General features: G+C 36.0%; 1 protein-coding gene and 1 long non-coding RNA gene across 2 annotated transcripts in view; one reads left to right on the top strand and one right to left on the bottom strand.

Moving 5' to 3' along the window:
- Nucleotides 1–332: 332 nt before the first annotated feature.
- LOC130913487 (proepiregulin-like) lies at nt 333–18157 on the top strand. Its single transcript, XM_057832150.1, has 5 exons — nt 333–528; nt 9491–9577; nt 14708–14834; nt 14900–15046; nt 17733–18157. The coding sequence occupies exons 1-5, from the start codon at nt 495–497 to the stop codon at nt 17797–17799; spliced, it is 462 nt and encodes a 153-aa protein (XP_057688133.1). The 5' UTR covers nt 333–494; the 3' UTR covers nt 17800–18157.
- LOC130913488 (uncharacterized) overlaps nt 9391–22579 on the bottom strand; it is a 21111-nt gene continuing 7922 nt past the window's right edge. Inside the window, exon 3 of the long non-coding RNA XR_009062773.1 lies at nt 9391–9622. This is a non-coding gene — a long non-coding RNA (uncharacterized LOC130913488). The remainder of the gene's footprint in view (nt 9623–22579) is intronic.

The raw sequence follows: 22579 nt of genomic DNA, 5'->3' as shown, positions 1-22579 counted from the left end.
ATGGCAGCCAAAAAGTTCATTCATAAAATAACATTAAAACTGTTGTAATAATAGGAAGGTAGTTGATTTGTTTCTTTAGTTGCAGTGTTTTAAGTGGTAAAATGTCAATGTGTATTCACTTATATAAAACCAGTTCATTTTTAACACTTGCTCGTCTGTCACTTCAACCAATGAGGTAAACGGGAAAAAAACGTTTTCAATTATCTCCGACAATAATAATAAACCGATTTTACACCAAAACTACCGTTTAACAACACTGTCAAGTGGGTGGGAGGATTTCCGCCAATGATGCTGCCTTCGGGGCCAGTCTCAAAATGTGGGATCTTTGAAAGTTGCTGCCAGTTCAACCACACCCATTTCGACACGAACTCACCTCAGCTCACCGTTATTAGTTTGTTAGCGACACACAACACACCAAAACACTTTGGAAAAGACGTCCTAGGCGTTTTGAAATTTTATTATTTTAACACAAGTGCAGTTAGTCGTCGTCCCTCATGGCAAGAGTTTCAGCTCTTCTCTCCATTTTTGGTAAGTTTGACTTTCACGTGCTTTTGGGAGACGTTTTGCTAGTTCGAAATGCCTTTCACGTCATGTTAGGAATATGAATTCATTATTAAATTGTTTTTTTCCCCCTTATATGTATTTTTTAATCGTTTTTAACATGAAGCACTTCAACATTTGTTTTCTCAGAAGTATAAAATCATTTGTAATACGTTTCACTTTAATATGAGTTACTGTACTAAAAAAATGTGTTTGGAAATCCAATCTTTTTTGGAAACCCATTATTTAAGTTTTTTATTATTATTATTATTTTTATGTTAAATGGATTTGCTTAGAAATATGAATTTACATCCAAGGTTTTTTTCTGGCATGCTGTTATATCATTTTTTGTCATAAATTTTAGATCAATTATGACGTCAATTACCATTGACAGTATTTCAGTTCAATTCAAAAGGTGTTTAATTCGCAAATGCAATAGTAACACTCTGAAACCTGCTTTCAAACATTTTTATAATGACACAATCTCCTATTGGCAGCTTATCAAGGACTCAAAAAGATAAAAAGGCTCATAAAACCTAGTATTTGTAAAAATAAATAAATAAATAATAACAATATTTTTTGGGGGGGGGTGAATAGTAACGTGGTTTGTGTAATGTGTGTAAAAACATTTTTGGGGGGTTGGGGTAAATAGTGACGTGGTTTGTGTAATTTGTCTACTGTATGTTGTATTATTTGTTGAATTAAAAATAATAATAATTGAGGAGGTAAATGTTCAGTTAAAAAAGCTCAATTTAGCAGCATTTCCATTGAACGCACATGAAAATACACGACCAATTCCTACCTAGTTTGATATTTTAAAAAAGTTATTGTTTCTAATGTGACATCCAGAATACTTAAAATTAGGGCTGCAGCTATGGAATATTTTAGTAATCGATTAATCAATGGACTAGTTAGTTCGAATAATCGAGTAATTGGACAAGGAACATGAAAAATATAAATACCTGGGCTGAGCCTGAAACGTTTTTTTTTTTTTTTTTTTTTTTTAAACGTGGATCTATGTACAACAAAAGAACAATTGGCTAACTTACATAGAAAAAGTTTAAATGCTATAAAATGCTAACGTTGTTTTTTTTTTACAATTGTCTTAACAAATGGTTCAGACACATATTCCCACAAAAAAACTAAAATATACCTAACTAAATATACCTATAAACTAGGGTTGTCAAACGATTAAAATTTTTAATCGAGTTAATTACAGCTTAAAAATTTATTAATCGTAATTAATCGCAATTTAAACCATCTATAAAATATGCCATATTTTTCTGTAAATTATTGTTGGAATTGAAAGATAAGACACAAGATGGATATATATATTCAACATACGGTACATAAGTACTGTATTTGTATATTATAACAATAAATCAACAAGATGGCATTAACATTATTAACATTCTGTTAAAGCGATCCATGGATAGAAAGACTTGTAGTTCTTAAAAGATAAATGTTAGTACAAGTGAAAGAAATTTTATATTAAAACCCCTCTTAATGTTTTCGTTTTAATAAAATTTGTAACATTTTCAATCAAAAAAATAAACTAGTAGCCCGCCATTGTTGATGTCAATAATTACACAATGCTCATGGGTGCTTAAGCCCATAAAATCAGTCGCACCCAAGCACCAGCAGAGGGGGACAAAACTCCAAAAAACACAAGTAACAAGTAACATTGCACTGTGCTGTCATTTTAATCTGTTTGAACGGGGCATGTGCTTTAGTTGCGTCAAATATTTTAACGTGATTAATTTAAAAAATTACCGCGCGTGAACGCGATCATTTTGACAGCCCTACTATAAACTAAATTATGAATTCATTAAAAAAAACATTAGCTCAAACAAAAACTTAGCTTACGTTGGTCTTAACAGGGAGCAGTTGGATGTGAAAAGAGGCAGACCAGAGGGCAGCGTATCCACTCTAATCAATAAAACTAAATGCAAACACTTTCAAAATAAACCATTACAACGCCACTTTAATTGAACGAATACTCGAAGCAACAAAATTTCATTCGAATATTTTTTTCTAATCGAATACTCGAGTTAATCGATTAATTGTTGCAGCACTACTTAAAATGCTGAATTTTTAGTCATCATCAATGGAAAGGACGTACATTGGTGTCAATGGCATGGACGTACACGGCTGTCAATGGAATCTAAGTACATTGGCATTAATAGATACAACATATATGGCTGTCAATGGCATGGACGTACCCTGCCGTCTTTTTAAATTAAAGCACTGAAATCAAATTTCCACAATACTCTAAAAAGGCCAGACATCCAATCCTTTTGAACTAGGAGGACTGGTGATGAGTGATTGAATGATTTGCAATGTAAACCAAATGAAACCAGATGCGTGCGACGGACCCTGATGATTAACATCATAACCGTAATGGAGGTGAAAGTGACTGCGTCATAAGAGAACAGTACAGTATCTGCAGCAGACAGGTAAAACTAGAATAATCTGGTTACGTCGGTGTTGGCCAACATTTTAGGTTGCGCCGCATTGTTTTAGAACAAGTAAAAACTTGAAGAGGGAGGAGGCAATGGAATATGTGGAGCAGCAGTGGGAAAAAAAGGATTTCGTTCTCAGTGGTGACAGAGATTGACGTCAAAACCATTTGAATGATCATGTTTCAGTGCCGTTTAACAGCAATAGACGTCCAATCCGGAGGCGTTGCTAGGGTTTCTTGAGGCTCCAAGCAAGAAATCCCACTTGTGCACACCTAAAAATGACTTTTGTGCACACGTAAATGCACAAAAAATAAGTAAACAATACTGGTGCACGATAATTATTGGTCCGATAATTATGGGTCCGATAATAGGATTTATGACGTCATCCCGATAAATCCAATAACATTATTAATAGGACCAATAATATGTATTGTGCTGGCTTTACAGTTTACAGTGATTTTAGACACAAGTATAGGAAAGCAGTTGACCATTTGCGGGGCATTGCTCCCACCTGCTGGTCAGAATAATTTGTTGCATCTATTTTTTTGTCACAGTAGTTTTGTTCACATTACAAGCTCATTCACATACACATTGCGGTGTCTCGCGGTAGCATTGACAATCGTGAATGCTTTCTGTTACGTTTCCGCCTTGGAAATATATGTCTGTAAGTATTTTATGTTTAACTTTAACATATGAATATAAACCATATGTATACTTCTGCGGTGAAGGGTCATATGTACAGAACTTAATAAGTTGTTGTGTTATAGAAGCCAACCAATGCTTTAGTAGCTCAAGCTAGTGTGCTATGCCATACATATAATAGTCGTGTATATAAGTGTATTGTGCAGTTTGTTGTATATTGAGTATTGAATATGTGTATTTTTCTGTTGTACTTTCACATTATTAAGACGAGTGTCTTCCCATAAAAGCAAGAAAAGACCAAGCCTTGTGGTTTATGGAAGTGCATTCATTTTTAGCTGGCTGTCGGGCAGTGCAGAAGTGAAACACACTGTTTTATTCATGTCATTATGAAAAATCTGGTGAGATCAAAGGCAAATCTATGTTGAATCCACCACTTTTTTTTTAAACCTCCAGGTGTTCAAAAGCTCAGATTATACATTTAAAGAAATATATATTTTAGGGCTGTCAAAAATATCGCGTTAATGGGCGGTAATTAATTTTTTAAATTAATCACGTTAAAATATTTGACGCAATTAACACACATGCCCCGCTCAAACAGATTAAAATAACAGCAGTTAATGTCCGCTTGTTACTTGTTTTTTGTTGTTTGGCGCCCTCTGCTGGCGCTTGGGTCCAAATGAGTTTATGGGTTTGGGGAGTGAGCATGGTGTAATTATTGACATCAACAATGGCGAGCTACTAGTTTATTTTTTGATTGAAAATTTTACAAATTTTAATAAAACGAAAACATTAAGAGGGGTTTTAATATTAAATTTCTATAACTTGTACTAACATTTATCTTTTAAGAACCACAAGTTTTTCTATCCATGGGTCGCTTTAAGAGAATGTTAATAATGTTAATGCCATCTTGATTTATTGTTACGATAAACAAATACAGTACTTATGTACCGTATGTTGAATGTATATATCCGTCTTGTGTCTTATCTTTTCATTCCAACAATAATTTACTGAAAAATATGGCATATTTTATAGATGATTTGAATTGCGATTAATTACGATTAATTTTTAAGCTGTAATTAACTCAATTAAAAATTTGAATCGTTTGACAGCCCTAATATATTTATTATCAGTTATCGATATCGGTATCGGCTTTGAGGAGCAGGAAGTTATCGATATCGGTTTCAAAAAATGGATATCCTGCACCCCTAGTAAACAATCTAATGCATAAAAATAAAGTTAGCAGACAATAAATATAAAACATTTTAATAGAAAAACATTTAATAAATTAAGTAAATAACGTCAAATAAACTTACACACGTCATGAAATACGCGGGTTGCAATGACAGCGTCAAATTTGCCACGGCGGTGTCACTTCAAATGGCTAATTCTTGGGGCCCCCTTTATTGGTTGAGGCCCCAAGCAACTGCCTGGCTTGCCTGTCGGCTAGCCCTGCTTCTGCTTCGATTTATTTGGACTTGAAAGGCTGGCAGCGATTGTTCGATCGCGGCCTGTCCGAGTGGAATGGGACGTGTGCCGTCAGTGGTAGCTAATGTTAATTTAGCAACTATAATTAAAGCTGATAGAACGGTAGGAAGGTCCTTGAAGTCATGTTAATTTGACGAAGTTACTGTGTGGTCAATGTAAAAACAGATATTTTCACAGGCTTTTTTTCTTTTCTTTCTACTTTTTGGAGAATTGTGTGAAAAAGATGTGAAAAGTGATCATTCTCATCATGTAAAAATAATGATCTTGTAAGAACTTGATAACTTATGTAAAAAAGAGATAATAATCATATAAAAATGTTATACGATCACGTTTTATACATAGTTAGCATGTTTTTACATCATAGAATCACGCAGAAACATTCTCATTGTCTTAGAAGAAACTAATAACTTATGTAAAAATGTGATAATTATCAAATAAAAATGTGATATGATCACGTTGTACGTCATAGACTTCGTACTGATATTGACAGGACGCGGGGCGGATTGATATGGGGCCTGCATTGTTGGCGTGGCCGTCAAAGCTGACCGAGTGGAATCACAGACAAAGAGCTTTTTTTGTTGAAAATTATTGTGAATAAATCCTTAAATCCCTGAATTCTTTATAGATATGGATGCAAAACAGTCTCGATTCTTGGTGAAAAGCACAAAAAAAAAAGTGCAGTTCGCATTTATTTTACGTAAATATGTCAAAGTACGATGCTAGTCTGTTAGTCAATGTGGCAGCCGCCATATGTAAACACAGCTTTACTGGGGAAAATTCTTATGAATAAATGCTTAAATCCCTGAATTCTTTATAGATATGGACGTAAGACAGTCTCGATTCTTTGTTATAAGAGCGAAAAAAAACGGGCAGTTAGCAAATTTTCCGTAAATATGTCGAAGAATAATGCTAGTCTGTTAGACAATGTCGCGGCAGCCTTACAACAAAGAGCTTTTTACGTTGAAAATTCTTGTGAAAAAAAGGAAAAATATAATAATTAATTTTTAAGCTGTAATTAATTAAATTAAGAATTTTAATCGTTTGACAGCCCAAGTAAAAATGTGATGCTGGACTGTGATATTGTTGGTTAATTTATTTCTGGGCGGAAATACGCTTCAGTTATTCTGCACGCAAGCAGTTTTATTTTATATTATTGCATTGAACACCTTCAATGAGTTGCAATCTATTAACTTTGCCACTAAAGGGCGCTATAACATTCAGTTTCTGGAAGGTGAACCAGGAGATAGAACTAGAAATATACAAATATTGTTGTAGCAATAAATGCAGCCATACTTGTCGTAAAGTAGTATTGTGCAAGTGCTAACAGTGATTATAGTGGTAGTAGTAGTAATAGTTCAAGGAGCAAGACTAGAAGAATAAAGTCACATTTACAAGAGGGGAAGAAAAGAGCGAGTGAAAAAGAAAATTTTGTTGACACTTAAATACTGAACCCTAAATAAAGGTGACAGAGGTCTTTACAGAAATACAGTAGATATTGAAATACATTAGATCAATAAATAGGAGTAAATAAGTAAGTTTTGAAACATAGTATTATAAGTACTGTATTATAAACTAGAAACTGCAATTTCTGGAGCAATTACTCTAGGGCTTTGCTGTGTGGAGATACAGATCTTAGCCCCGCCCAGGTTGGTTTAGGAACATTTCGGGGACAATATCAGGTCACTTCTTGTTGATTTGGGGACATTTGGGGAACACGTCCTGGTCATATCAGGTCATTTGGTGGACGTGTCCTGGTCATATCAGGTCATTTGGGGAAATTTGGGGGGCAGGTTCTGGTCATATCAGGTAATGACCTGATAGGGTCGGGGGGGGCGTGTCCTAGTCATATCAGATCATTTAGGGACATTTGGGGGACACGTTTTATTGATATCTGGTCATTTCCTGTTGATTTTTTTTTCTATTGAAAATGAATGGGAAATTTGGACGTCCACAGCTGTCAGTGGCATTGACTTACATTTGCATCAATGGAATCCAAGCACATTGGCATCAATAGAATCAACAAACATGTCCGTCAATGGCATTAAACAAAGTAAATGCCATTGAAAATGGATGGGAAATTTGGACGTCCACGGCCGTCAATGGCATCGACTTACATTTGCGTCAATCCAAGTACATTGGCATCAATAGATTTGAGATACATGGCCGTCAATGGCATCAATGAAATGTAAATTCCAAATTCCACTGGAAGTGAATGGGAAATTTGAACGTTGCATCCTATTAAAAATGAATGGGAAAGTTTTTGCCAAATTTCTGGGGAACCGTAAATTTTTACTTATTTTCTCTAAAAAACGGCGTTTACAAGCAAACGGAAATTTTTTCGGGGCCGTTTGAAAAATTCCCTGCGTCTCGCAAAAATTTCGGTTGTTTCGATACTTGAATGGTGCCGATCGGTCAAACGGTTCGGGCTGCGCGGCGTGCTGTTTTTCCAATTAAAAATGAATGGGAAAATTTGGGGGCAAATTTCCGGGGAACCAAATTTTTCCAAATTATGTGTTTTGGTCAAAAATTGTGGGACTAGATACATTTTTTATTTATTTGTATTTTTTTTCCTCCTGAAAAATCGGCGTTTACGAGCGAACGGAAATTTTTTCGGGGCAGTTTGAAAAATTCCCCTCATCGCGTGAAAATTCCAGTCGTTTCAAAACTTGATCGGTGCCGATCGGTCAAACGGTTCGGGCTACGCTGTGCGCCGTTTTTCCAGTTAGAAACAAATGGGAAAATTCTGGGAAAATTTCTGGGAAACCATAAATTTTTTCCAAATTCTGTATACAACTTTTATCCCCTAACCGTCCCGGAATTTTGATGCCCAATTTATGTGATTTGGTCAAAAATTGTAGGACTAGATACATTTTCAAACTTTTTTTTTTTCTTTTTTCGGAAAATTGGCTTTAACGGTTGAACAAAAACATTTTTGGGGTCGTTTGAAAAATTCCCTGCATTGCGCGAAAATTCCGGTCATTTCATTACTTGAACAGTGCTAATCGGCCAAACGGATCGGGCTGCGCGGGGCGCCGAAAAAACGCGGATAATAAGATTTATAAAAGAAAAAACAAAAAGAAAAAGCATAATAAAGTTACAGAACAACATTATCTTGGCCTTTTCAAGGCAAAACCCCAGATAAATACTCAATTTCCACTAAGAGCAGAAAATCTCAATGATTCAATGATATCAGCATTACTGCAAATGAATGTATGTTGAAAATTAGGGTTGTTCCGATCATGTTTTTTTGCTCCCGATCCGATCCCGATCGTTTTAGTTTGAGTATCTGCCGATCCCGATATTTCCCGATCCGATTGCTTTTTCTTTGCTCCCGATTCAATTCCAATCATTCCCGATAATTTTTCCCGATCATATACATTTTGGCAATGCATTAAGAAAAAAATGAATAAAACTCGGACGAATATATACATTCAACATACAGTACATAAGTACTGTATTTGTTGAGCTTTCAGCAAATGATACTGTAGCCATTTAACTGTTCTGCCCAAATGCATTATGGTAAGTGCAACCATCACTGTGCGTAGTGGCACCAATTGATATATCTTCTCTGCGTTGGGAAATAACAGGGTGTTAAGAAAAAGATCAATTACTTAATTGCTTCCCCACATTGCTTCCCACGATATTTCTAATTGATGAGAGAGGGATTGTAAGGCTTTAGCCAATTAAAAAAAGGCTCCAAAGACTGCCAAAATTCACTGTACTCATATTACGCTGCTGTTTAGCTCTATATTTGGGTAAAACGTCGCTATTATAGAATGAACGCATCAATGCGTGAGTAGGTCGTACAGCGCATGCGTTAATTGCGTTAAATATTTTAACGTGATTAATTTTTTTAAAATTAATTACCGCCGTTAACGCGATAAATTTGATAGCCCTACTTTAAGACAAAACCAAAGACTCTGGATGAGTGTAAGACATTTTGTCTGTTAAGTTAAATACAATTAGAAACGATTTAATTAAAAAATATATACATATTTAGAAAAGGCATGTCCGATATTTTTTTGCCGATTCCAATACTTTGAAAATGACGTGATCGGACCCGATCGATCTCTTTATTGAAAATTGTACATGGTTGTCCATACTTGTCTAGGGTTCATTTTTTGCATGTGTCATTTCCTGTCATCTCATTCTTATTGCAAATATGCCCAACACACCTAGTATTCCATTCAGTTTTATTGCAATTTTAATGACTCATTTGATAATCACATCAGAACAATTTTTATTATTATCAGCGCTTCCATCTTATTTCTCAAGAACAGCCAACAAACAAACCAATGTCTTGTCTTGTCAGCATTTTGTATTACATAACTCTTCTTCTGTCCATATTTTGTGTTGAACAGGTGTCATGCTCTTGTGGCCTTTTGTTCTGACAAAGAGCATCTCATCCATTCTTCAGATGACACACGCTGAGTCCTCCGTGTCTTCAGGTACATTGAGCCGATCAAACTCCATGGCATTGAATGAGTAAATGGCTAGAAGAAACCAAATAATCCAGATGTATAAGGAAAAAAACTACTTTGGTATGAAAAAGTATCTGAACCTTTTGGAATTTCTCACATTTCTGCATACAATCACCATCAAATGTGATCTGATGTTTGTCAAAATCACACAGATAAAAAACAGTGTCTGCTTTATCGAAAACCACCCAAACATTTATAGGTTTTCATATATTAATGAGGATAGTATGCAAACAATGGCCGAAGGGGGGAAAAATAAGTAAGTGAACCATCAAATTTAACATTTTGTGCCCCCCCCCAACCTTCAACCAGAAGATTCCTGTAGCTGCAGATCAGACTGACACATCGATCAGGACTAATCTTCTCTACAAAACTGCTGTAGTTCAGTCAGATTCCTGGGATGTCTGGCATGAATCGCTGTCTTTAGGTCATGCCACAGCATCTCAATAGGGTTCAAGTCTACACTTTGATTTGGCCACTCCAGCACGTGTATTTTGTTCTTCTGAAACCATTCCGAAGTCGATATACTGGCCATTGGCCATTGTTTTACATATACAGTGGGGCAAATATTATTTAGTCAACCACCAATTGTGGAAGTTCTCCTACTTGAAAAGATTAGAGAGGCCTGTAATTGTCAACATGGGTAAACCTCAACCATGAGAGACAGAATGTGGGGAAAAAAACAAACAAACCCGCGACCCTCGTGAGGAAAAGTGGCACGGAAAATGAATGAATGAGGATCACATTGTTTGATTTTTAAACAATTTATTTCCAAATCAGAGTGGAAAATAAGTATTTGGTCACCTACAAACAAGCAAGATTTCTGGCCGTCAAAGAGGTCTAACTTCTTCTAACGAGGTCTAACGAGGCTCCACTCGTTACCTGTATTAATGGCACCTGTTCTAACTCATTAACGGTATAAAAGACACCTGTCCACAACCTCAGTCAGTCACACTCCAAACTCCACTATGGCCAAGACCAAAGAGCTGTCGAAGGACACCAGAGACAAAATTATAGATCTGCATCAGGCTGGGAAGACTGAATCTGCAATAGGTAAAACGCTTGGTGTAAAGAAATCAACCCTGGGAGCAATTATTAGAAAATGGAAGACATACAATACCGCTGATAATCTCCTTCGATCTGGGGCTCCATGCCAGATCTCACCCCGTGGCGTCAAAATGATAACAAGAACGGTGAGCAAAAATCCCAGAACCACACGGGGGGACCTAGTGAATGACCTACAGAAAGCTGGGACCATAGTAACAAAGGCTACTATCAGTAACACAATGCGCCGCCAGGGACTCAAATGCTGCCCTGCCAGACGTGTCCCCCTGCTGAAGCCAGTACACGTCCAGGCCCGTCTGCGGTTCGCTAGAAAGCATTTGGATGATCCAGAAGAGGACTGGGAGAATGTGTTATGGTCAGATGAAACCAAAATAGAACTTTTTGGTAGAAACACAGGTTCTGGTGTTTGGAGGAAAAAGAATACTGAATTGCATCGGAAGAACACCATACCCACTGTGAAGCATGGGGGTGGAAACATCATGCTCTGGGGCTGTTTTTCTGCAAAGGGACCAGGACGACTGATCTGTGTAAAGTAAAGAATGAATGGGGCCATGTATCGAGGGATTTTGAGTGAAAATCTCCTTCCATCAGCAAGGGCAGATGAGACGTGGCTGGGTCTTTCAGCATGACAATGATCCAAAACACACAGCCAGGGCAACAAAGGAGTGGCTTAAGAATCATTTCAAGGTCCTGGAGTGGCCTAGCCAGTCTCCAGATCTTAACCCCATAGAAAATCTGTGGACGGAGTTGAAAGTCCGTGTTGCCCAACAACAGCCCCAAAACATCACTGCTCTAGAGGAGATCTGTATGGAGGAATGGGTCAAAATACCAACAGCAGTGTGTGAAAAGCTTGTGAAGAGTGACAGAAAACGTTTGGCCTCCGTTATTGCCAACAAAGGGTACATAACAAAGTATTGAGATGAACTTTTGGTATTGACCAAATACTTATTTTCCACCATGATTTGCAAATAAATTCTTTAAAAATCAAACAATGTGATTTTCTGTTTTTTTTCTTCCACATTCTGTCTGTCATTCTTGAGGTTTACCCATGTTGAAAATTACAGGCCTCTCTAATATTTTCAAGTGGGAGAACTTGCACAATTAGTGGTTGACTAAATACTTATTTGCCCCACTGTAGTTGATGGTGTACAGAGATATTGGACTTTGCTAGTTATTTCTGTAAGTCTTTAGCAGACACCCAAGGGTTCTTTTTTACCTCTCTGAGTATTCTGCGCTGAACTCATAGCGACATCTTTGGTGGATGGCCACTCCTTGGGAGAGAAGCAACAGTGCCAAACTCTCTCCATCTGTAGACAACTTCTCTGACTGTCGATTGATGAACATCCAGACTTTTAGAATGGTTTTGTAGCCTTTCCCATCTTTATACAAATCAACAATCCTTGATTGCAGGTCATCAGACAGCTTTTTTCACCGAGCCATGATGCACATCAGACAATGCTTCTGGCCGCTTTAAACCACTCATCATTTATTGGGCATACACCTGACTTAAATTGTTTGGTAAAAATTGGTTTCAGTTGCTCTTTAAGTCACTTAGGCAGAGGGTTCACATAATTATTTTTCCCCCTTCTGTCATCGTTTGCTTGCTATTCTCATTAAAATATGAAAACCTATAAATCTTTGGGTGGTTTTAGTTCAAGCAGAAACTGTTTTTACATCTGTGTGATTTTGACATATATATATATATATATATATATGTATATGTATATGTATATATATATATATATATGTATATATATACACACAGTGATATGAAAAAGTATCTGAACCTTTTGGAATTTCGCACATTTCTGCATAAAATCACTATCAAACATGATCTGATTTATATATATATATATATGGCAGAAAACGCTCTGAGACCTCCAATTTGGCCAATTTCCAAATTGTCCTTTATGCATATGTGATACATCATTGGAAAGCTTAAAATCTGTATTTTCTGGGGGAAGAAACACGTTGAACAGAAGGCAGTTTTTTGACACCTTAAAAGTGGGTCAAATAAGGTTAGTGAAAAATAGACATTTTTGCGACCTTTGAAATTTGAAGTTTCTCATTTAAAAAAGGTTGTGGACACGTAGGCATTTTTGGTGTAGCGAAACTGACAGATCTCGAGATACCGCTCTATTAGACTAACTTTCCAGAACTAACAGATAATGGCCACCAACTGCCAAATAAAAAAAAAAAAAAAAGAAAAAGAAAATCACAAACAAGATTGCTCATTTTATCATACTGGATTATTCTTTATGTAAGTTAATTCATGACAAGCAAAATACTGAAGTTCTACACAGTTTCCTACATTGATTTCAATATGTTGTCAGTTTTGAACACCAACCTAAAGGAGAGGCATTGTTTAAGTGACTAGCTCCATCTAGTGTAGAAACCGAGAAGTGCAACAGTCTTCTTGTGCGGGCCATACGCAATGATATTTTCAAACTTTTCTGCGGGCCCCCAAAAATGTTGCAGTCCACAGTAGTTTTGGATGGATGGATGGATGGATATTTAAATATGGTTAGATTGATGGAATCATAGGTACATGGATATAGACAGATACCTAGATATAGATAGATACCTAGATAGATATGTAGATATAGATCGATCGATACGTAGATACTAGGGCTGTCAAACGATTAAAATTTTTAATCGAGTTGATTACAGCTTAAAAATTAATTAATCGTAATTAATCGCAATTAATCGCAATTCAAACCATCTATAAAATATGCCATATTTTTCTGTAAATTATATATATATATATTCTGTAAAATAAATTGTTGGAATGGAAAGATAAGACACAAGATGGATATATACATTCAACATACGGTGCATAAGGACTGTAGTGGGCATTTCACTCTACTGTCATTTAAATCTGTCTATGCTGTCCTCACTCCGAAGCGTCTACTTTTTCCAAAGCTAGACAGCTAGTGAACGACGCCTTAATAATCAGACTTCTTCCTTTTTCATCTGATTTATTAATAAAATAGCCTCAAACCATTGTCCTCTTTAGACCGTCGTAAAACTACAAAAAAAAAGTACACAAGCATTGCATTAGCAACAACGTTAGCTTAGCACGCTATACAGGTTCACTAAACATAAACAAAAAGCGTCTCATACAAAAAATATAACATTTCGCTTACTAACATAATATGTACATTCTTTACAACAACCATACTTACGGACAAATCTTGTCCAAGGATCATATAAGCACAACAGAGACCTCGTGCAGCCATATTGAACTGGCAAGAAAACAATAAACCATGTCGCAAAGCGACCACAAGAGTTCGCTGTTAGACAGCACAAAAAGCCTTGCTGTAAAACTTACCAAAAGGCAGAATACTGTCTGAGCGGGACATGAGCGTTAATTGCGTTAAATATTTTAACGTGATTAATTTTAAAAAATTAATTACCGCGCGTTAACGCGATAACTTTGACAGCCCTAGTAGATACATAAAAAGATACGTTGGTAGATAGATGTTGATGGGTGGATAGATAGATGGATGGATACGTAGATAGATACGTAGATATAGATAGAAACGGCAATAGATACGTAGAGATGGATGGATGATGATATGTAGAGATGAGATGGGTGGATTAATGGATACGTAGATATGGGTAGATTGATGGATACGTAGATAGATATGTAGATATACGTAGATCGACAGATACCTAGATATAGATAGCTACTTAGATAGACATGTAGATATAGATATGTAGATATAGATAGATCGATACGTAGCTAGATAGAAAGATTTGTAGCTAGATAGATATGTAGATGGACGGATGGATACATGCTGTAGATATACGTATAGACAGATACGTAGATTAGATAGATACCTAGATAGATATGTATAGATAGATCGACACAGATAGATACAAAGATATGTAGGTAGATAGATATATATGTATGTAAGTATAGATAGATTGATACATCGATAAATAGGGTAAGAAAGACATGTAAGTAGATAGTGTTAGATACGTAAACAGACAGACAGACAATTCAATTAAAAAAGCTGCTTTTGCCTACAGGCCATTTCAAAGAGCGCTCCCATGTGGTGAAACGCTCCACTCAAAACTGTGACTCCACATTCGCCAATTACTGCATGAACGGAGGTCAATGCATGCTGTTGGTGGACGTCAACGAGCACCACTGCAAGTAAGTGTCAACACGTTTTTATTGGTCTGCTGCATTCAGCTGATTTTGGCGGATCTGCCTCGCAGGTGTCCCGGTGGCTTCTACGGCCCCCGCTGCAGCCATATAGAGTTGGTCTTTAAGCCCATGGGAGAGGAGCAGATTATCTTCATTATCTTCTGTGTGATGTTGCTAAGCGTTGGCTTTGCTGGAGCGCTCTACTTCTGTTGCAAGTGGTAAGTGAGTTATCAAGATGAAGTCGTCATCTGTCGTTGACGGGGATAGACGTCTGATACGTTTGGACCGGGAGGGGCTGGTAGCGATCATTTGATACATTGAGTTATTCGTCCTGTATAAATGATATCAATGTATACATCCTTGGTCAAAAGTTTGGAGACACTTTCTCATTCAACAGAATGGTGAAATGTCTCAAGATGTATGACTGTGGGTGTATATTAAGGGATTACAATCAAACGATCAAATGAGCAGAATATGCTTGTCACAAGAAACTGAGAAGTGATTAAAATTTGGGGTCATGAGGTCAAACGTCACAGAGTTCAGAAAAGGAATGATGAATAACGAATCAAGAACAAATAGGTGGATTATTATCAAACTCAGAGGATATGTTTGTAGTACCAAATTGAAGAGATGATTAAATTTTGGGATAGTAAGGTCAAAGGTCACCGAGGTCTGAAAAGGAATTTCACGATAACTCAAGAAAAAATTAAGAGGCTATTATAAAACTGGCAGGATATATTTGTAATATGAAACTAAAGAGGATGTTCAATTTTAGGGTCATGAGGTCAAAGGTCACCGAGGTGAGAAAAATAATTTCACGATGGCTCAAGAACAAATCCAACGGTTACAATCAAACTTGCAGGGTATGTTTGTAATATGAAATAGAAGAGATAATTCAGTTTTAAGGTAATAAGGTCAAAGGTCGCCCAGGTCAGAAAAGGAATTTCAAGATAACTCAAGAACACATTAAGGGATTATTACAAAACTGGCAGGATATATTTGTGATATGAAACTGAAGCGATTGTTCAATTTTAGGGTCATGAGGTCAAAGGTCACAGAGGTCAGAAAAGGAACAATGGATAACGAATCAAGAACGAATAGGTGGATTATTATCAAACTCAGAGGATATGTTTGTAGTGTGAAATTGAAGAGATGATTCCATTTTGGGGTAGTTAGGTCAAAGGTCACCGAGGTCTGAAAAGGAATTTCACGATAACTTAAGAAAAAATTAAGTGGTTATTATAAAACTGGCAGGATATATTTGTAATATGAAACTAAAGAGGATGTTCAATTTTAGGGTCATGAGGTCAAAGGTCACCGAGGTGAGAAAAATAATTCCATGATAGCTCAAGAACAAATCCAAGGGTTACAATCAAACTTGCAGGTTATGTTTGTAATATGAAATAGAAGAGATGATTCCGTTTTAGGGTGATAAGGTCAAAGGTCACCATCAGAAAAGGAATTTCAAGATAACTCAAGAACAAATTAAGGGACGATTACAAAACTGGCAGGATATATTTGTAATATGAAACTAAAGAGGATGTTCAATTTTAGGGTCATGAGGTCAAAGGTCACCGAGGTGAGAAAAATAATTCCACGATAGCTCAAGAACAAATCCAAGGGTTACAATCAAACTTGCAGGTTATGTTTGTAATATGAAATAGAAGAGATGATTCCGTTTTAGGGTGATAAGGTCAAAGGTCACCATCAGAAAAGGAATTTCAAGATAACTCAAGAACAAATTAAGGGACAATTACAAAACTGGCAGGATATATTTGTAATATGACACTGAAGAGATTGTTCAATTTTAGGGTCATGAGGTCAAAGGTCACAGAGGTCAGAAAAGGAATGATGAATAACGAATCAAGAACGAATAGGTGGATTATTATCAAACTCAGTGGATATGTTTGTAGTGTGAAATTGAAGAGATGATTCCATTTTGGGGTAGTAAGGTCAAAGGTCACCGAGGTCTGAAAAGGAATTTCACGATAACTTAAGAAAAAATTAAGAGGCTATTATAAAACTGGCAGGATATATTTGTAATATGAAACTAAAGAGGATGTTCAATTTTAGGGTCATGAGGTCAAAGGTCACCGAGGTGAGAAAAATAATTCCACGATAGCTCAAGAACAAATCCAAGGGTTAAAATCAAACTTGCAGGTTATGTTTGTAATATGAAATGGAAGAGATGATTCAGTTTTAGGGTAATAAGGTCAAAGGTCACCAAGGTCAGAAAAGGAATTTCAAGATAACTCAAGAGCAAATTAAGGGACTATTACAAAACTGGCAGGATATATTTGTAATATGAAACTGAAGAGATTGTTCAATTTTAGGGTCATGAGGTCAAAGGTCACAGAGGTCAGAAAATTAGCCGTCAATGGCATAGCCTTACTTGGGTCCCAGTTGAATGTCAATGCGCTGTAATGTAAAGTGTATGGTCAAAATTCACAGCCACACGTTTTTCTGCCATTTAAAATGAATTGAAAATTTGGACGTGCATGGCCGTCAATGGCATGGACGTGCATAGCCTGCAATATTGTAAAATCCATTTTGCCAAATGGTAAAAAAAAAATGCCATGTGGCAAAATCCATTTCTCCACATGGCAAATACCACTTTTGGTTCTCGGTCCTGCTGTTTAATTGAATATGATCATTTAATATTTCATGCCAATTGCGTGTTTGTGAAGGCCTTTGGGGACGTGACTTGACGAGCATTTGTGTTTGCCAGTATTTTACCAACAGTCAAATGTTTAAATGAACATAAATTGGCCATTAAAACTCTTATTTTTCCAAAAACCGACCATAAAAATCTTTGGATAGTTTTATCTTTTACAGTAAATCACAGTATGACAAATGATAATATTGTTGTAGCAACATTAATGTTAATATCTGTTTGCTTTGCAGGTATAAAAAGAACAAATGCGGTCCCAAACAGAAGCGACAAGGCTACAAAGGAGTGCAGACAATGTAGCAAGTGACAAAATCAACACTTTTATCACTTTTCTTATTCTAATTCCCCTTTTAATTATTTAAATCTTTGCTTTAGCTTGTATTTATTTACACCTTTCTGCAATTTCTACGGCAAACAATGACAAGGTGTCAAGTCAGAAAGGATGTTGATAATTTATTGCTGTGTATGATGGATGTTTTGCCACCAATAAAAGGAGTGAATCTTAACTTGGTTTGTTTTTAACCCTTTTACATCTCGATACGTAAAAGTGACACGAAAATCTCCCAAGAATTTTTCAAATAAAGTTACTCCAACGGTGGTTTTGTGGGTGATTATTTTTTATTATTATGATAATGTCCAGGAGTCCATTTTAGCGGCGGAGTTGTTTTATTGATTATTTGACCATGTAAACACGCTTCAATTTCCTCAAACTTTCATTTATTGTACCTTAGGGTAAATGTGCATATGAGCTAAATGGTGCTTTATACATTTAGATTTAATATTTAGAGTTGAGATTCAGATTTGAGATTTATATTTAAAATATTTAAGGTTTAGATGTTAAGGTTTAGATTTGATGTTTTGCTTGGATGTTTTAGATTTGGGAATTGAGGTTTAAATGTAAAGATTTCAATGTAAAATGTCTATTTAGATTTGAGATTTATCTTTAACGTTTAGATTTAACATTCCGATTATGAGCCAATATTTAGATTTGACATTTAGATGGAACATTTCCGTGTAACACGTGTAACATTTAATATTTAAAGTATTTCAATAACGTACCACACGAATGCTATTTTCATAGACAGTGACGTCACCTTCATAACACGGAAGTGGGTCGTTATATACACGCCCTCGCATACAATCTATGTTATTTCTGCTTATTTTCTCCGGTAATCTTTCAAAAAAGAAGAAAAAGAACATGCCGATCAAACACTGCTGTTATGGAACTTGTAGAAACAACTCTAAATATCACTCGGAGGAAAAAATGTAAAGAATGAATCAACTTGCGCTGACATCGAAAAGACCAGTTTAACGCCAGCAAGGTGACATTTCATATGCAGTAAACATTTTGTTGGGGGCCACGGTCCAACAGAGGTCGAAGAGGTAAGCCATTTTGATATTTTTCCTTGTTTTTTAGCGTGGCATTTTGCCGTGCTGCTTCTGTCTGACAATGAATGACCTGAAAAAATGGTATTTGACTGCCACGGTTACCTTTTCTGTTGTAAAAAAACAACTTTAGTAAGTGGGATGTGTCAATAAATTATAGAATTAAGGTTTGTTATTAATTTAAACATTAAAAGTGTTTGCTGGCTGTCACTGAGTAGCATTTGCGATCGCTGCACAAAAATATCAATGTAAATTGCCCCCAAGAACGGTCAGAGATGTAAGACAACCAGAGGATATAATATATAAGAAAGACAGGGCATACGGTGGTAAAGCATAGATTGTTGAAACAGGAGAATGTCATTGTCAGTGGCGTAAGGCAATGCACACAAGAAAAAGGTGTCGATGAAAAAGCTACCTCTGGATCAGGTCGGCTCGTCTTTTTCAGCCCTCGACACTCAAGCCATCTCTTTAACTGAACATTTGTATATTCTTCCACATCTTTACCAGTGAATTTGGCACCAGGAACATAATTTTCAGACTAAATTTGTTTAGGTTTAGCTCATAAGCGGATTTTAAGGGGGGGCCGAAAAGTGTCATTGCATGAAATTGACTTTCCTACAGTGCCCTCCATAATTATTGGCACCCCTGGTTAAGATGTGTTTTTGAGCTTCTAATAGTTTTTTCTTTCATTCAAATAATATGGGACCTTAATGGGAAAAAAAGAGAAAAATCCAACCTTCAATACAAGTGCATTTATTCAGTGGGGAAAAAATCCCACAAAAAGAAATAATTATTTTACATCAAATAATGTGTGTCACAATTATTAGCACCCCTGGTGTTAATACTTTGTATATAATTCTGTCTATAATTCTATAATGTTTCACAAGCTTGATTTTGTGTCTGTTGGACAATTTCTGTGTAGATTTGGCCATATGTTTAGGGTCATTGTCTTGCTGAAAGACCCAGTGACGACCCATCTTCAGCTTTCGGGCAGAGGGCAACAGATTTTGATTTCAAATGTCCTGGTGTTTCAAAGCATTCATGATGCCATGCACCCTAACAAGGTTCCCAGGGCCTTTGGAAGCGAAACAGCCCCACAGCATCACTGACCAACCCCCATACTTCACAGTGGGTATGAGGGGCTTTTCAGCATGCGCATCTTTCGTGGCACGCCAGACCCACTTAGAATGTTTGTTGCCCAAAAGCCTGGGACCGTGTGCTTTGGTCAGATGAGACCAAGATTGAGCTTTTTGGCAACAAAACATGGCCATCTCAGTCCCCAGACCTTGTTTTGTTGGCAAAAGGGGGTTTTACAAAGTATTAACACCAGAGGTGCTAATAATTGTGACACACATTATTTGATGTCAATTGTTTTTTCTTTATGTGGGATTTTTTCCCCACTGAATGAATGCACTTGTATTGAAGGTTGGATTTTTCTTTTTTTCCATTAAGGTCCCATATTATTTGAATTAAAAAAAAAATTATTAGAAGCTAAAAAACACATCTTAACCAAGGGTGCCAATAATTATGGAGGGCACTGTGTATATATATATATATATATATATATAAGTTGTAAAGCAATAAAACTGCAAAATGAATGAAATGAATTATGTATATATAAATACGTAAATATATATTTTTATAATGGGTCAAAATTATTTTACGAACAGATCATGCGACTAGCACCTTAGACTGTCATTTGCTTTGCATATAATTTGAAGAAAAAAAAAAAATTAGGGGGGACAATTTTATTTTTCAAATGATTTTTTTTTTTTTTTTTTGATTGAAAATATTTTTTCTTATTGAAACAACTTTTGGGGGGATTGAATGATTCAGACACAAATGTCCCACCCATAATATGGCCCAAACACAAAAAGGACAGCTTTAATCAAAGAAAACTTTTTCAATGAAAACTTAAGTGTTCAAATGCAAATTTTTCAATCTCAAATATTTTTCGCATCAAAAACGTTTTATATGATTGACATTTTTCTTTTTTCTTTTTTTTTGATTGAAGAGATTTTTCTTTTTGAAAATATCTTTGCAACTTATTTTTTGATTGAAAAATAAAGACAAAAACGTCCTAAACGTAAAAAAAAAAGTTTCTTCAATCAAAAAAAAAAATTTAAAAATTCAATGAGAGAAAAATAGCTTTCACATGCATTTTTTTTGTTTTAAAATTATTTTTGATTTCAAGCACATTTTTTAATTGAAGCAAGTTTTTTTTTAATTGAAGCAACTTTTTAAAAAATTTAATAATAAAGACACAAATCTACCTCCATGTGTCTGCCCAGTGGATACAATCGTTGACTGGAGTAACTACATTGGCACGCCTGGGTTGCGTACCATATTCAATGCATGACAATCTTGGCGAAAAGTATTGCCTAAGCAGCCTAATTTAGAATTCCCCTCAAGAATGATCGGAAACAAACAAAAAAAATGCTCATTGTCAACTTATTATTATAACGAGTCTTGTAAGTTAATTTTATTGCTGACACTGCGTTTCGGGGTCATCAACATGTTGTGCCCCCCCTGCCCCAAAAGTCAAACTCCGCCTAAGGTTTAGCTCAGTAAACGTCTCCTTCGTACACTATTTCCGTTTATTTACTCTTAAGGACAAACGGGAGGTTGACCCGCCTAGCCACAATTGCTAACGTCATGAAAATGAATGAGCAAAAGTCACGTGTTGCTTGCGGTACGCCATTGACAAATATTACAAATGAGCAAAAAAGTGACTCTCTTTTTTTTTTCCAAAACAGGCTTCATGTGTAAAATGTTATTTTCAGCATGAGCCGCTCAGCTAGGACTGCAACTAATGATTATTTTCATAATCTATTAATCGGACGATTAATAAAACAATCGGATAAATGACTCTTTTCTCAATTACCTTCACATTTTCACTTAAAGTTGTTTTAGGCATGTTATAAATAACCATGAAGACCAAATGGATGACTATTTCCTTCAAAAATAATATTTCATCACAGCTTCCTGACTTAACTGTAGTCTACAACTGTACTGTTTTAAGTGCATAAAACTTGTTCAATATTTTAATAAAGGTTCTGACTATAAAACATAAAAAGAATATCAGTACACGAATCAGACAAAAGGCCTGTTCATTCAAAAAAAAAAGGTACGGGTAGTCCCCGGGTTATGATTAGGGTTGGGCAGCGTTTGAATTTGAACGGTTCCTGTTCCAAACGATTCTCGATTCCGATTCTTTTAATAGGCAGAGTCAAAAAAATTGCATAGTTTATATTATTTCTTAACTTCTCGATTATTTTTCAAATTATATGAACTTTCAATTAACTATGAATTTCTTGCAGGGCTATTTTTAACTTGCATATAAATATCAGTCTTTGAGCTTGAATATGATGAAGTTTCATTCCACTGGAGTGCATTTTCCCAAAGATGTTTACATTTCAAAAGCTCGCAGAGAAAACATATACACATATTCTTTTGCTTATGTTTTAGAGTGTCTTATGCTGCAGGGATTTTTACATGTAGTTGAGTTCCCACGAAAGGGCTAACCTGGTGCAGAATATGAATCATAGTGTTAGTCCCGGATCCCATCAATGCCCAACCCTAGTTATGATTAACTCATCTCATCCTCTACCGCTTACTCTTAATTCAAATCATCGAACGGCGCATCATGACAGTCGTGTGTCAGGTTAATATCTAAGCGCCGGTTGTACTCCAT

The sequence above is a fragment of the Corythoichthys intestinalis genome, chromosome 3 (assembly GCF_030265065.1).
Source record: "Corythoichthys intestinalis isolate RoL2023-P3 chromosome 3, ASM3026506v1, whole genome shotgun sequence".
Lineage (NCBI taxonomy): Eukaryota > Metazoa > Chordata > Actinopteri > Syngnathiformes > Syngnathidae > Corythoichthys > Corythoichthys intestinalis.
Note: the sequence above shows the minus strand (reverse complement) of the source record. Positions and strands in the feature narration are given on the sequence as shown.